The sequence below is a fragment of the Equus caballus genome, chromosome 23, assembly GCF_041296265.1.
Source record: "Equus caballus isolate H_3958 breed thoroughbred chromosome 23, TB-T2T, whole genome shotgun sequence".
Lineage (NCBI taxonomy): Eukaryota > Metazoa > Chordata > Mammalia > Perissodactyla > Equidae > Equus > Equus caballus.
The window spans coordinates 52,883,737-52,900,513 of record NC_091706.1 but is presented as its reverse complement, the minus strand read 5'-3'; the positions used below and the strand labels follow the sequence as shown (position 1 = coordinate 52,900,513).

At 37.3% G+C, this 16,777-nt stretch overlaps 1 protein-coding gene across 10 annotated transcripts in view; it reads right to left on the bottom strand.

The window, feature by feature from the left end:
* FOCAD (focadhesin) overlaps nt 1-16,777 on the bottom strand; it is a 269,889-nt gene that overhangs the window by 241,291 nt on the left and 11,821 nt on the right. For 9 of the 10 annotated variants that reach the window (XR_011431488.1, XR_011431487.1, XM_023627427.2 and 6 more), the window contains exon 2: nt 838-926. Coding sequence is in view for 6 of the 10 variants with exons in the window: in XM_070248565.1 (XP_070104666.1) it covers nt 838-926 (89 nt within the window). In the remaining 4 variants the exon portion in view is untranslated. Of the gene's footprint in view, nt 1-837; nt 927-2,017; nt 2,160-16,777 lie in introns of those variants that run through there. The other variant, XM_014735494.3, reaches the window with a different exon arrangement.

Sequence of the window (16,777 nt, the reverse complement as noted above, 5' to 3'; positions counted from 1 at the left end):
ACCTTGATTAACCAGAATGCTTCTAGTTAACTGAAGGCTAGCCAGAAAACCATCTTTGTTTTAACTCTAATAATTGAAAAGCCCTCTAACATAAATTTTCACAATCTCCTGCCTGAGTCAGTACACAGACCAAAAATTTTTTTTTTCAGGAAGATTAGCCCTGAGCTAACATCTGCTGCCAATCCTCCTTTTTTAGTGAGGAGGACTGGCCCTGAGCCAACATGTGTGCCCATCCTCCTCCATTCTATATGTGGGATGCCTGCCACAGCATGCCTTGCCAAGTGGTGCCATGTCCGCACTCAGGTTCTGAACCTGTGAACCCCGGGCTGCCGAAGTGGAACATGTGCACTTAACTGGTGCGCCACCAGGCCAGCCCCAGACCAAATGTTTTAATCCAGGATATTTTACTAACTGGCTTTCATTATTATAAAAATCTATTATTCTTAATATTTGTACATATTTAAATATTTTAAATATTAAATATTTTAAGTATTACTCTCTCATAATCTGTAGACATATAACCATTTACTTCTGTTCCCAAAAATATAGACCAAAAAAATACATATTTAGAGGCATCATAGTTAATCAAGGTTTTATTATCTCTAAGAAGAAAAGCATGATATAAATAGAAGCTGAGATTGGCCAATTTCAATATTTACTTTCCTGTGTCAAATATAAATTTTCAAATTAACTCACATAAAAGTTGTTTAATAAAATAATATATATCTCTATATTTAGAAGAATAAAATATTTAATATTAAAATATAAAGTTCAATTAATGATCCACCAAAAAGGTTCACTTGTTACCATGAGGCAAAAATAAATAAATAAAATTACCTGTGATTGGATAAGAGAATTTGGAAATTCAAACCTTTTCCTGATATCATCTGACATTTTTGCTTCTCTTACATGTATGTACGCAGATTCTGTAACCAAAACAAAAGAATATTTGTTAGTCCGGAAAAGGAGTTCAAACCAATTATTCCTCAAATAACATGAATGTTATTCGTTCCAAAGACAACAATGGAAATAAAGCACAGGGCTCGGCAGAGTAATCCTTGGCATATCCTTCCCTGTTAACCGCTTCAGGCCTTAAACGCCATGATTGATAAATAAACTAAAAATACCCAACAGCTCTTGGTTTTTCCCATTAGAGCTAACCATGAAACAGATGAATTCACACTACAGAAACAAACAAAAGAAAAATCCAAAAGTTCAAGCCTAAACAAAATGACTTTATAAATTCAACCACACGTTTGAAATACAAATTAATTCTTTTATGGATCAAAACTTCTAAGGCAGAAAGACGCAAACTTTACAAAATTGCTTAAACTATGGCTCAATTTGGTACAAGCTTTCATTTTAGCACTAATCCAATTGCTAGTGACAAGTGTAAAGCCTAGGTGAGCCTTTTCAGGAAGTACAGAAATGACCTAGAAACTCACACATCAACACAGACTGCTGGTCTCCTAAAAGAGGAACAAGCAGGCAATTAGCACCAATTTTTAATATTTACATCACACCTCTCATTCCTACTGGGCTCTCAAGAGAAAAAAAAAGAAGCATGCAAAAAGGATGGAGGAGGGCAGGTGGTAAATTGAAGGCACAGAACTAATAAGCGGATTTCCTAACGATCCCAATTTATCCAATTCCCACGCAGCAATGAACCCATCAAATTACACTACTTTCAAAAAGAAGATGATTTAGGTCACCTATTTATTACAATATAACTTAAGAAAAAATGTATGTCAATACAGTACTCTAGGTTACCCCATAAAAATAACAGGCAGCAAAACCAAGCTCTCCTGAGCTCAAAAATGGAGGCACCCTGTGCTGAATCTGTAGCTCTTTCTAACAACTTTCCTCCCTTTCTTCCAAAGCTAAACTCCCTGAATGGACAATTTAGCCTAGCTTTCTTCTTCAACAGCTATGTCCGACTTTACTCCCTTGAATTTGACATGTCACAGCACTGAAACATCTACGACTGCAAACCATGCTCCCTATCTAATCTACTCACTCGCTTAAGAGGTCAAAATTTCTTCAACTTCCCAGTTGTGTCAATTTCACCATTCTTGGAATTTTCTTCTCTGTTGAATTCCACAGACATCACAGCAGAATTTCCCAAAGTGTGTCCCTGGGAAACCCAGGATAAAGAGATCTCCACGGGAGGAGAAAAAGGACTTTATGAGGACATACATTGCCATCTTAAAGATTCAGTCCCTCCTTTTACAAACACTTATTAGGTGTCTATGCTGTGTCAGGCGCTGCTCCAGGTGCCTGAGTTACATCAGTGAACAAAACAGACAAAAATATCTACACTCATGAAGCTCCCAGTCTAGTAGGAAGAGGCTGACAGTAAATAAAAAACCAAATATTACTTTAAATACAATATGTTAGAAGGTGATAAGTGCTGTGGGGAAAAAAAAGTAACACAGATAGAGTAAAGGGGATGAGAAATAGAGCAAGGACACATTTTCTATTTTAAACATGGTGGTCAAAGTATCTTTCCGAGAAGGTGGCATTTGAGAGTTAGTTAGCCATACAGATATCTGGGGGAAAGTGCCACTGACACAGGAAACAGTAAGTGCAAAAGCCCTAAGCTAATAAAGCGCCTAAGTTCTGTTTCAGAAAGAGAAAGAGATGAATCAGGAGCAGAGTAAAGGAGGAAAAGAACGATAAATTAGAGAGTCAACTAGAAGCCAGATCATAAAAGGCCTTGCAGGCCACTGGAAGGACTGATAAATTTATCCTTAGTGAAATGGGAAACTACTATAGAAAAAAGTGGTAAGAGTTGAACAGAATCACTTGAGGTGAGAAGGGACCAGACAGAGCATATATTTGAAAGTAGAGCCAGTGTGGCTGCTAATGAATTGGATGAGAAAGAGGAAAAAGAAAGGGATCAAGGATGACTCCAAGGTTTTTGATCTGAGCAACTTTATTTTTAATCTCAATTCCTTTGGGCATTTTACACATTAAAGAAAATAATTGATATATTACTTACATGGCATTTTTTACTAAAAGGAAAAGACAGAGTTGCCATCAACTGAAATCGGGAAATAAGTTTTGTGGGGGAAGACAAGGAATTCCGTTTTGGACAGGTAAGTTTTAGATGCCTAACAGATAACCAAGTGGAAATGTCGGGTAGAAAGTTGGATACATGAATCCACACTTGGAGAAACAGATCTTAGTTGGAGATAGAAATAATGGCCCATATTACTAAAGAATCTGAGAGGTTCTAAAGCAAGTTTAACTTTGCTTAAACTAGAGTTTACCAGACTTACTTGGCCATGGCACCCTTTGTTCAAGGGATATCTGTTAACAGTCTATACAAGAAGCCTTTCCTAGGATACACACCGGGGAACACTGCTCTCCCAAGTCCTCCTATTCCTTTGTCCACTTTGCTCTTTACACTCCCTCTTCCTTCCAGAAGGAAGGCAACCCAAGCCTCTCTGCCCTGTGCTCTCTTCCTTTCATGTAAACTCCCCCAGAGCCTTCGTCTAGTCCATACCTCCAAACACTTCCCTACTCTCCAAGGCTCTAAAACACCAGAAATTGGAGATGTCAAAAACAAAACACATATTTTCTCTCATAAAAACTGTTCACATTTCAGTTGATCTTTTCCAAATTCTCCTCTCACAACCATTCTCTAAATCTAGTCAGTCACAATGTCAGCTGCATTCTTTCCAGCATCTCAGAGTCTACCATTCCTCTCCATATCTATATTCATCTTAGTTCCTCATGCCAGGCTTACTCCAGTAACCGCTGAGTCTTAGGGTTCTCCAAGCTTGAGTTCATCCCACAAACTGCTGTCAGATTAACTGTCCTAAAATGTTACTTCCATCACATCATTTCCCTGTGAAGAATTCATAGTGGGCTTTCAGTACCCTGTCAGATTAAACGCAAATTCAGATTCCTAGCTTTTAAGCCCGCCAACAACAGTCTCACCCATTCAACTTCATTTTCACTGCTATCTAATTCCAATCTTGCTAAAACGGTTTTTGAAATAGTCCCACATACTCAAAATCTCCTCATTCCTAAGGGATTTTACTTATGCTGTTCTCTCCCACATAAAACGCCCTTCTCTACGTGTTCCTGCCATTTAAAGATGAAATTCCTTTCACAGCACATCCTCTCTTTCCTAAGTAGCCACATCGTATAGTAATCACCTTGCTTCACATTCCTTTAGTACTATTGCATTTGGTCTGACCCAGACCATCATGTGACTATTTACAATGGATTGGAAACATTTTTCTGTAGAGTCAGACAGAAACTACTCAAGTCTGCCATTGTGGCATGAAAGCAGCCACAGACAATATATAAAAAAATGACCATGGCTGTGCTCCAATAAAATTTTATTTACAAAAACAGGAGGCAGGTGTGCCACAGTTTGCTGACTCCTGGTTTACATGATGACTATTTTTTAAATTAATTTATACAATTTATTGACACACAATTGACATCCAAATTTTCCCTGTGCTTTCAGACACAAGTAACTACATTAAAAAGGTAAATTAGACATTGCTCAATATCTATAAGATGGAAAAGTATCCTTTATCAAAGAAAATAAATTTTTTTGTGTCCCTAAACTCTGAAGGAAATTTCTCACATTAGGCTTTATAGATGGAATACAGAGTGCTATTATAAGCCATATTCTCAATAACATAAAGCAAAAGGAAATTTTATATTACTTCTTTTTTAAACAAACCCTGGATAAAGCCATGGGCATAACATAACATGTAGTTCAGCAAGAGTCTCAGCTAATGGGGTCCAAGTACAGAGTTTTCTGAGGGTCTAATCTAACTCAATAGAAAGTAGACTTTAGAGTATGCAGAGAAGCAGATGGTTATCGATGCATCACAGAACAGACTTATCCAAATGTCAGCGGTGATAGAGCTAAATAGAAGAAAATGTGGAGCTCTACTCTGATCCAGGCCCACAATGCTGGAATTCCAAAATACTTTGGGGACCAGATGAGTATCTGCTTAGGCAAATAGCTTATTATGGCAGCAAAGGAGCTGAACCATTCAGAGAGATGACTGTCTCCAGGAGGTGGGCCAATGGAGCACAAGAGCACTGTTTTCATCAAAATTACCTAAGCACAATGACAAATATCTAAGCTTACAAAAGATAGCCCTTATTTCAGTGTGACACTTTACAGAATGAATACGTTTTTTTAAATCTACAGTGATTTTATCTTTCCTAACAAATGGCCATTAACCATTCTCAAAACCACTACCCAAGCTACAATAAGATTTGATATCATCTTTGATTTGCTATCCGTGGACTACAAATTGCAAGTATCTTCCATCTGCTGGAGACTTATTTTTCAAGGTTAATCACAACCATTTGGCCTTTCAAGGTATCAAAACATCCTATTCTTTTCGGGAATTTCAAAGAAGAGTACACGTGTTTGCTTTAGCATTGGCAGTGTAGCATGTGTCCTACTTTATTTTTAATTTCAACTTCCCTTGAGCATTTTATACATTAAAGAAAACAGTTTATATATTATTTCTTAGCATGCCATTCTTTGTTAAAAGGAAACCAGTCACAATATGCTCCATAAACCACATGTGACAAAAGAGTGATTTTAAAAGATTTATCGCCAACCTGTCAGGGTGCCTGTTTTGTCTGTCTAAATCTAAATCAGAGAGAGAATTTTTAATGAGGTCTTTAAGTTCCAAGTGAATCAAAGCATTTGTTTAACTTAAGCAATTATCATCTTATCTGCCAAGGTGTTTCAGTCCCATAAGAATACTTCCAAGAAAACAAATCTATCAGCTGTCCTCTAGAGGTAATAAAGGAGCAGTAGACAGATAAAGCACCTTAGGTTTTCGACTTTCTCAACAGCTTCTCTAGGATACGAAAATATATGACTATATACCACACAGAAGTGCTTAGTGTCAAACTTCAAATGAAGGGCACAATCTGAATAACAAGACTAAACCTATCTAATTATATTCACAAGTGGTATGGGAACCCAGGAGAGGTATTATGCAGGGAAGTGGGGGTGGCGGGGAGTGTATGAGAAAGTCTTTCAAGAGAATGACTTGACTTTGAGCACTGCTGACTACCAAATTTCTATACAGGAAACACTCAGGGCAGCAGTGTAGGTAAAGTCAGGGTGTAGACAGTACATTCTTGAAGCCAGTTTATGTGGGCAATGTCATCAGCAGACTGATAAAATATATATACTACATTCATATTAATGGGACCCTATGTTTCAGACACAAAATTTAGGACTTTTTTCCTTCTAACACTATCAACTATTCCAATTATCAGTTATGTATTTATTTAGTTTCTTCCTCAACAAATTAAGCTATGGACCATCAGCCTGAAGATTTTAAACACATATTTTGACAATTTTTTCTTTGCTATTACTTTTTTTGAACGGCTAATAGAAAAGCTGATGAGCACCATCAATAAATTTGAGCTAATCTTACAAGTTTATCAAGACTGTGGCCCAGAAGTACATTCCAGATTCTCCTAGATACTTGTCCCTGTCTCTTAGAAAGAAAAACTCTATACTTTTCAGCTACCCATACTGCTCTGCTGTCCAATATTTATATATCCCTTGTCCTTCTGCCTGCTTAGCTTCTCACCTACCACCTCTCGATCCCTAAGTATTTCTCCACATCTTCTCTATCTGCCAGGATCTCACATCTGGGTTCTGTTTCATAACCCTGTATTAAATCCTGACACCTGCTAGAAACTTAAGCTTAGCCTCAGCTCTTGCTTCAAAAGCTTCACAATCAGCTGCCACCTGTATTCTCAAATTAACAGGACAAGACCATTAGAGCCCTCCTAACTATGATTCATAAAAATGGAAAGATCATGGGGAAATAACAATGGAAAGATTTTAACACTAAAGACCAAGTGTAAGAAAACAGTAATTTTTAATCATTACATTCTCAAAGAGAACACTAAGTCATTGTTAAATTAAGCTTAGAGTAGAAAATACTTTTACGTCAGCCAGTAATTTCAAAATCAAGCCAAGGTAGGGGGCAACTAAGTGGGACGACAGAGCCGCATGGTCACTATTATAATCAGAGAAAGCAGAAACTGCATAGGTGTGGCAGAGACTGCTAACTATCCTTCGGTATCTGTGCTCCCCTTCTTCTATATTAATAAAACTGTAGCCTGACCATCTTCATTACATTTCCTGGCCTCAGGTATGCTTAGGGATGACTAAGTATGTCATCAAGTTCTATCTAAGGGCGTTTAAGCAGACTGGACGTGCCACTTCCACGCTAGAGCCTGCTTCCTCCACTCTCTCCCAACTGAAACCAGGTCTTGACAATAATTCAGATCCAATCGTGCATGAAGATGATGCCTCTAGACATTGTTGAAAAAACAGGATGGAAGGAACCTGGATCCCCAAATGACAGCTTGGAGCAAAACTGCATACCTGGATCTCCAACTATCACATGAGGAAGAAACTTCTTTGTTTGAACCACTGCATTTTGGGATCTCTTTGTTGCAATAGCTAGTACTTCCTTGATAAAACAGTGAACCTGAGATCATCTCCCTTCCACAATTTTTTTCACTGGAGAAATGAAGAAACTGAATGTCAGAGAGGTTAAGCAACTTGCCAAAAAAGTAAATTGCCCTGGCAGTTGGAGTGAGAAGAGAGGTTTCTTGACTTCCAACCCAATGTTTCCCTAGACCATCAGTAACATGAAGCATGACCAGCATGTTCCACATTACTGCATCACGTCCCAGGCATTTCAAGATCTATAATTCAAGTGCTGAGCAAATTTAGGTGACTATGAGTTCTGATGATCTCACCGGTTGCAATTTGCTAAAACATATCAAATTGCAATCAAATTCCTGCCTTTACAATTTAGTTCCTTCCCAGTTATATCACATGCTATTTACTCATAGATTTTGAAATGGGAGTCTAAAATAAGATCAAAGGCAGGAAATTCCAAGTTAGAACTGATTGCTGTCCAGGAGAACCAGGCACTAAAGGTAGAAACAAAACCACCAACTTCAATAATGTCTGATTTGTAACAATATTTTCTCCAATTATTCTTGAATAATCTTTTTTTTTAAGTGTCATTATATTTGTATGTATGTATATGCTAAATACACCAAGGACTACAGACGAAAAACAGTTATTTTTAAAAATATAAGGACATTTATCTCTAGAATTTTTACAGTATCCAATCTAATTCTTCAAAGAAGTCTTCAAATTAGCTCCTTTATAACGAGGTGCACGTGAGATTCTGATGGCGGAAATGTGGTGGAGGCTGCCTTGTTCCCTGGCTTCTTTTATGTTAGCATAGGGACTTTTTCTTTTTCCTGCAATAGCATGTCATTGTCCATAAAATTGATAGGCAGGAAAAACGAACCATTAAAACAAGGAAAAAATCAACAGAGGTCAATAAAAGTCATATTGGATTGCTAAAAACATTAGCTCCTTTATGAGATCATTTTTTTCCACTTGTACAATTTGTAAATATTTTTGCTCCACCAAAAGAACACTCAAATTACTTAGTACATTTTTAAAATAAATATTTTATGTTGATACAAAATAATCTTTACAGTGTATTCATAAAAAAACTGATGCCCAATCATTTTAAAGATTTTACTGATGAATAAATGTCTAATCTGAATGGCTAAAATCTCCATATTCATAATCTCATATCAAATACCATTCAGTTAACTAAAAATTAGTGAAACTACAGAATGTATTTTGGAGGTATTTTACTTGTATATCCTCCCCTCAAAAATGACTCAAATTTTGTGCACTGGTTCTGTAAAATAATCTACTTCTTAACAAATATTAACATGGTACAAACCAAAGTATTTATGGGGTAAGTATGTGACATTTGGGATTCTATAAAATACTCCAGTCTACCTCCAAGGGAATAAAAAAAGAGGGCATGATAGATAAAACAAGAATGTTTAAATGTTGATAACAGGGGGCCAGCCCCGTGGCCGAGTGGTTAAATTCACACGCTCCACTTCGGCAGCCCAAGGTTTCGCCAGTTCGGATCCTGGGCTCTGACATGGCACCACTCATCAGGCCACATTGAGGCAGCATCCCACATGCCACAACTAGAAGGACCCACAACTAGACTACACAACTATGTACTGGGGGGATTGGGGAGAAAAAGCAAAAAAGAAAGAAAAAGATTGGCAACAGTTGTTAGCTAAGGTGCCAATCTTTAAAAGAAAAAAAAATGTTGATAACAGACTGGTATACTGGAGTTTATAATACTATTCTACTTTTACATATGTTTGAAAATTTCCATAGTAAAAAGCTTTTAGCTCTTCCACCATATGAGGACACAGAGAGGAGTCATCAGCTGTGAACCAGGAAGATGGCCCTCACCCAACCATGCTGGCACCCTAATCTCAGACTTCTAGCCCCCAAAACTGTGAGCATTAAATTTCTGTTGTTTATGGAAAAAATAAATTTCAAAACCCTACTATGTGGTTCTTCTAGGGTCCAGGCAATATTCTAAGCACTTTACCTGTATTAACTCATTTAACCCTGACAATAACCCTATGAGATAGGAACTCATCTTACAGAAAAAGAAACTGAGGCACAGAAGTTCAATCAGCTTTCCAAGGTCATATAGTAAGGTGGAATACAAATCGAGGTTGTCTGGGTACATATATACATGGAAAAGCCTCAAAAATATAAATTATGGGTGATTTTTATTTTTGCTTGTTCCTATTTTCTAATTTTTTCACAAGAACATGTTTTTATAATTTGAATAAAGTCACCAAAATATGAAAATATTTATTCAGATCCTAACTCATTCTTTAGAAACAGAGGATATGACTTTCTGAAACTTAAATCATCATTAAATGATAAGTTTATAAAATGATTTTAAATTTTTTAATCATGATTTAATGATGATAAAATCAAGTGTAGAAATGTATCATTAACAGGTGCCATAAGGTCAGCAGCAACAAACTAGGAAACTTTTAGAAATGATAAAAGATTACTTTGATAGCTGCCTTACCAATGCTTTATGGAAAGAGTAATATTGAAAAGAGTCAATGTAATTTAACTAAATAGCTTGAGTTAACTTTAGACTATTTAAAAACTTACTTCCTCCATTTTAAAGGAAAAACATAACCGTTATAATTTTCCCATATAGACTCCTGAATAATTTTACACCAAAATAAAAACTCTTACTCTTCAAAAGAATTATGTAGACTGATTACAAGTTAAATGGCAACATTTTTCTTGATCGCTGCATACTGACCAATCAACCTCATTTCTTATTTTTCATGAAAACTATACTATTAAATTCATGTAGGATGGAATAGTTGAGCTATTTCAACTTGCATTCTTAGTACTAACAAAAGCTGAAGGTAAAATGAGAAAAGGAATTTTACAAGAAGATACTAAATTTCCTTACTGTTAACTACATCAATGTAGCCCAAGATGAACATGGAGATTATCTCTATATTCCAGTCCTGAATGCACACAATCACAAAAACAGCATAAACACCATATTGTTAGAAGAACCATCTGAAAACGTTCAGATAAATAAGAGGAATAGTGCACTGTGAAGCAATCTCATACATTTTTTTGCAAACCCTAAGACTGTCCATCGTGAAGGTGAGAAAACATCTTTAATCTGATTATGCTCACATTCTTACATTGCTCTATCCTCACAATGACAGAGCAAACTGACAAAGAGAGCAAAGTGCATGGGGTTTAGAGGCAGGAGACACATGAACCTGGATGTAAATCCTGGCTCCAGCACTAGCCATTAAAATTGAGGTTAATCACTTACTACCTTGAAGCCTGTTTCCTCATTGGTGAAATATGGGGACACCTGCCTCACAATGTGGTGTGAATAAGAATATGAAGTGTGCCTGAAAGCCAAGAGCATCTTGACACAGTAGGTACTCTAAAAATCTGTGTTTCCTCCCTCCCTTGATACCACGTGGGATAGGCAAGGGAGATGAATGATAGAAAAGAATTTGAGTTTTAGTGATAAGCAAATCGTCTCTAATCAAAGACCAGGGTGAGATCTTGTATGTAAGTCGCCCGCTGGAGAAATAAGACACCAGCCCCAAGGTCAGAAAACACACGAGATTCCCATTCAAAATATAGTTGACTTCTAACTCACCTGCTGAAAACCTTTCAATAGCTTCTCACTGCACTTTGCAATAAATTCCAAACTCCTTACCACAACCAAAAGGTCCCACATGATTTGGACTCACAACTCTCCCTCAGTCAGAAAGCTTCAGCCACAATGACCTCCAGTTTGCTCCGTGAACCCCTCAACCTCTTTCCACGTCCAGGTCTGGAATTCTCAGGCCCCTCAGCCTCAAGTATTCTTGCTCTCGTTCAAACAGCTGACCCCTCTCTCCTTTCACCTCTTCCCTCGAGCCTTCCCTACCCCTCCAGCCTCAAGCAGTTCCCCACCCACTACCTGCAGTGATCCACTATGGTATCCTTCATAGCTTTTATCGCAATCTCAAATGATTGTTGTCTACTCAGTTCTGCTGCCCCTCTCCACCCCCCAGTAAAACGCAAACTCTTGAAGGCAGGGACCTGGTCTCTCTTTTTGACCATTATAACCCTAGCATACAACAAGTACCTGTTCAATAAAATAAACACAAAGCATGACACAGGATTTAGAACACCAAGTTGGATGAAACAGCTCCTATGTGCCAAGCATGCCACAAAACATCTTAAGTAACTAATCCCATTGGACTTCACAATAACTCTGAGGTAAATATTATTAACTCCATTTCCAACATAAGAAAATAGGAGCTCAGAGAGGAAGAAACTTGCCTGAGGTTCTACTGTGGTATTAATAGCCAGGATTTATTGAGAGTTTTGCCATGTGCCAGGCAGGCACTGGGGAAGCACTAAATGCATTCTCTCACCCGATATTCAAAACAACCCCTGACACAAGTACTATTATTATCCTCATTTTCATATGAAAAACCAAATGAGGCAAAGAGAAGTCAAAATTAATTGCCTAATTATGTAAGAAGCAGAGCATGGATATGAACTGTGCAGTCCGTCTCCAAAGCCCCCATTCTCAGCTACCCCTCTATAAACTAGAGTTGACACATAGGTTTTGTAAAATTAAGATAATTCCTTGAAGCACTTCACTCAGAACCAGGCACATAACAAACATTTTTAAAATGTTAGCTATTATTAATCTTAGCCTAAATGCAATACCTTGTTTTTGCTATTATATCTTGCTGTATCCCAGGGAATCAAGCAAATCCTTAAAAAAAAAAAAAACCCTGGGTTTGGATATACAGTGCTAAGTCAGGTTCCCAAAGCAGCTCATCAGCATATGCAAAGAGCTCTGTATCTTTGCATGTATTGCAATCCTGAAACATGTGATCAAGTCTAACATGCAAAAGTTACATATTTAAAGAAGTGCTCCATGTCCAGAACAAAAGAAAAAAATTATCAATCTAAACTTAAATCTCATTTGTGGCATCATCACCAGCAATCCATCTCCCACATTTGTATATGTTCTTTGATTTTATACTTTTATTTCATCATTGACCCATGAGCATTGACCCATGAGGTTAAGTCCCATGAGCATCTAACAAAGGATAAAGATTGGCTACTTTCGTCATGGCAATTAGTGTTGATCTCCAGTAAGTCCACGCTTCTTGCCACTGATATCAACACTTTCATATTTACATTTTCCATTTTTTTAAATAAATAAATACGCATTGAAATAGATGAAAGCAATTATTTGCCCAAATGATTACTGAAACACTACCACACAGACAGACAGCTACACTGCTACAAATGAATGCTTGGCTGGCAGGTAGCCCCACCATGTGACAGTTCAAAACACAGTTCAATGAGACAGAGAAATTTCTGTGTGGATGAGTTCACTTGTAAACACATAGAGTTTGAAAGAACAGTGGAACGTTCTGGAAGAAATGTCTAGAAGCAGGAAGATCAAGAGGAAGCCTCTGCATGTTTTTTCTCAGTTCCTGCAGCTGTCTCAAGAACAGGGCTTGAACTACAACTTGGCATCACATTCCAGGCAAGGAGAACATGAGGATTTAGTGCAGAGGGGCCACATTGCAGAGCTGGGCTCGGACAATTTCTAACAGCCCTTCTGGCTCTGAGAGGATTGCCATGAGTCCTCAAGATGTAGAAGATCTTCTCGTCTCACTATGAAGGGGCCAGCTTCCATCCGTGGAGCAGCTGCACCTGTTCAGACACCAGTGAAGCCGCATCTCAAGCAGGAATGGTCCTCACTGACCAAGCCTGCTGCATTCCTCTCCTGGACTTCTTTTTTTTTTTTTAATTATTATTATTTTTTTCTCTCCTGGACTTCTAAGTTTCCTGAGGGAAGCAGCCGAGTCTTGTTCACTACTGCAAGGCCCAGCATGTAATAAGCAGTTAATAAATGTTTTTTGAGTTACTATGTTTAGCACAGTGCCTAATACACAATAGACGCAAAAAAGTGTTAGAATCAGAATTCTGTTTACTTTGTTTTCAGATCAACTGTCCAAAACAAAGTGAGAAATAGAAGATAATCTATATCTATATCTTTCTCACTAATTAAGACGCATGAAACAAAGACCAAAATAAATTGATAATAACCAGAAGTAGAAAAATGAATTTGTAACAACTATATTTTCAAATTTCAATACAGTAACTTGATTTCAGTTATCAACACACTTAGGGTTTGAAAATAGTTCTTTTTAGACATACCCCCTTCTCTCAGCCTTTCTTTTTTTAACTAAGCAGATAACGTTTTTATAGGTCATATAAAGATGAACTTCAGTCGAATCCAAATCCCAAATCAGCAGAATCCAGATTAGTGAGATTTTATTACAGTTATTCATTTTGATACATTTTCTTAAAAAAAAATAAAAAGGTCAAAGAACACATGCAAAAGCTCACAAGACTAATTCGTCACTGTTTCCAGCTGAATCTAATAGAGACGGAAAATGGGTCTTTGCTACTTGAATACATCGTAAGTTTTACATGAATGCTTCACTTGACAGCTATTATTTATCATAGCTATGCTCTTAATCTGCAATGTATTACAACCCTTTAAAAAGCTGCAGTATCACCCCTGTGTATTTCCCACTGGAGTAAAAGGCATTTTAAACTTGTAATTACCCAAGGAAGTAACATTTACTAATTTTCTATGACACAGCAACCATTATTCATTGCTGTTTTTATTTGTAGGGTACCTAATAATCAGATATTAGTTAACTTTCATAACCATCCTGGCCAGATCCTTAGTAAATCATTTCACATTGGCACAGAGACACCAAGCAGCATGCTCAAGAATTAGATGAGAATTCTAGAACGAAATGCTGATATCCAGTTTGCAGAGTATAGTGCACAGATGCCTTTCAGAAACAGTTAATTTAAGAACTATATTTAAATAAAGAAAAAGAAGAAAAAAAGGAGGAGGAGGAAGAGGAACAAGTGGCTCTTCATGAGAACTATTTTTAATTTCACAAATTTTAAAATCAATACACACAATTTTCATATGTACAGGTTCAATGGAACTTTTCAACACTATGTTAGAAGGAAATGACTGAACAGGAACAGAGGCAGCAGCTCCTCAGGCCAGCAACTCACAACGGAGCCAATGGTCAAAGACCTGCATGTGAACCTCAAAACTACTTCTGCCTCTTAGCCCAACTTCAAACACTAGCTGTGAAATTGCTCACAGCCTGGCTTACCTCCAAACTGATACAAAGGTCCTCAAAGGCCAGATCAGTCCAGGAGCAAAGCCACAGAAATAGGCAGAAGTAGCACAGTGCCCAGGACCACAAGAATTTCCCTAAGCCCCACCCACCACACTCAATTCCACAAGGAACTAAGCACAACGAAGCTGAAAGTGTGGGGTAGGTCAGAAACCAACCCACTCTACGGGAGTAGGCAGTCAGGGTACCACTTACTGAGAATTCCATCTTAGTAGTTGGCACTTCTTGGCTATATCCCAAAGCGTGGCATACATCCTTTAAGTCTAAGTACACAAAAGGCTTAAAAGCAAGCATCTTTTGTGTAAAGTTATTGATTTATTGATCTAAAAGGTAAGCTAAGGAATATGTAGATAAAATATTGATCAGTAATGTAAAACAACATTATGAAGAGTTTTCATAATGTAAAGAAATACATATAATAAAAATTGAAAAATTTTTATACACAATTATGAACACAACAAAGTTTAAAATATATATATGTAAAGACATAAAAAAGTAAATATGCAAAAATGTTAACAAGCTCATTTCTGGATATTAAGATGAGTGGTTATATCTCATTACATTCCTCCTTTATTTGCTACGTTTAATTTTTTTTCCCCTGCAATGGTCTTTTATGTTACTTTTCCACATTAAAAAGAAATTATTAATTCTCTTCAAATAAAAACTTAAGATCAGTTTTTTAGTCTCAATAAAAAAATTAGTGATCTAGGGGCCAGCCCATGGCCTGGTGGCTAAGTTTCACACACTCCACTTCAGCAGGCCAGGTTTGGTTCCCAGGCATGGAACTACACCACTCGTCAGCAGCCATGCTGTGGCAGTGACCCATATACAATATAGAGGAAGACTGGCACAGATGTTAGCTCAGGGTGAATCCTCCTCAAACAAAAATAGGAGGCTTGACAATAGATGTTAGCTCAGGGTGAATCTTCCCCAGAAAAAAAAAAATAGCGATCTTATTTATTTACTTAAAACCATGGTCTTTTATCATTGTCTAAAAAGGCAGTTTCAGCACAGCACAGACCAAGATAAAAAAGTCTCACTTGATCCAATTACACTGCTTATTAAGAGCTATTTAATGAGAAAGTCACACCTTTGAGTTATTAGAAGCTATAATAGTCCTGTAGAGTTCCAAACAAGTAAGCTAACAGAATTACCTTGATTCTAAATCATCTGCCAGCAGATTAATCCATCTGTCCCTGAGAAAAATTGTCTTCAACTTCCTCCAATCTCATTTTAATCAAGTATGTCAGCCTCAGTTGAGAGAGTAGAGTATTTTTGAAAGATTTGTTTAAGTATAGTTGATATACCAAGAAATGTATATATTGAATGTGTACCGTTTGATGAGTTTGGACACAGGGAAATACCTGTGATACCATGACCACAACCAAGGGAATAGACATATGCAACGCCTCCCAAAGTTTCCTTGTGTCCTTTGGTTTTTGCTTTTTTGTGGTAAGAAAACTTAATTAACAAATTTTGAAGTACACAATACCGTGCTGTTAACTATACGCAGTACGCTGCACAGCAGATCTCTAGAACTTATTCATTAGCGTAACGGAAACTTCATAAACTGTAGGTATTTCAAATTACTTAAATTACAGTACAAAAGGTTTTTCTTTTAATTTTCCAAACACATATACAACATCATACCTAAAAAAACCACAAATTTTTGTCCTCAATACACAAATTTTAGTGACTTTTTTTACGTTTTGGCATCTGTCGAAGAATAAAGAAAGGCCTTTCTGATATAACAACATTTGGACAGAGACCTGAAGGAAATAACGAGCATTCCAGACAGAAGGAACACTAAGGGCAACAACCTTGAGGTGGAAGCACACTTGGCAAGTTTAGGGATGATCGAGGACACCAGTGTGGTTGGTGCAAGTGAGCAAGTTGAGCAGTAAGAGACCACAGAGTGGAGCAGGGGCCCAGACTATCTGTGCCCCTGTAGGACTTATATGAGTGAGTGAGATGGGAAGTCCTAAAGAGTTGGGACAGGCGGATGGCATACTTGACTGTCATTTTTTTTTATTTAATTTTTTTGAGGAAGATTAGCCCTGAGCTAACATCTGCTGCCAATCCTCCA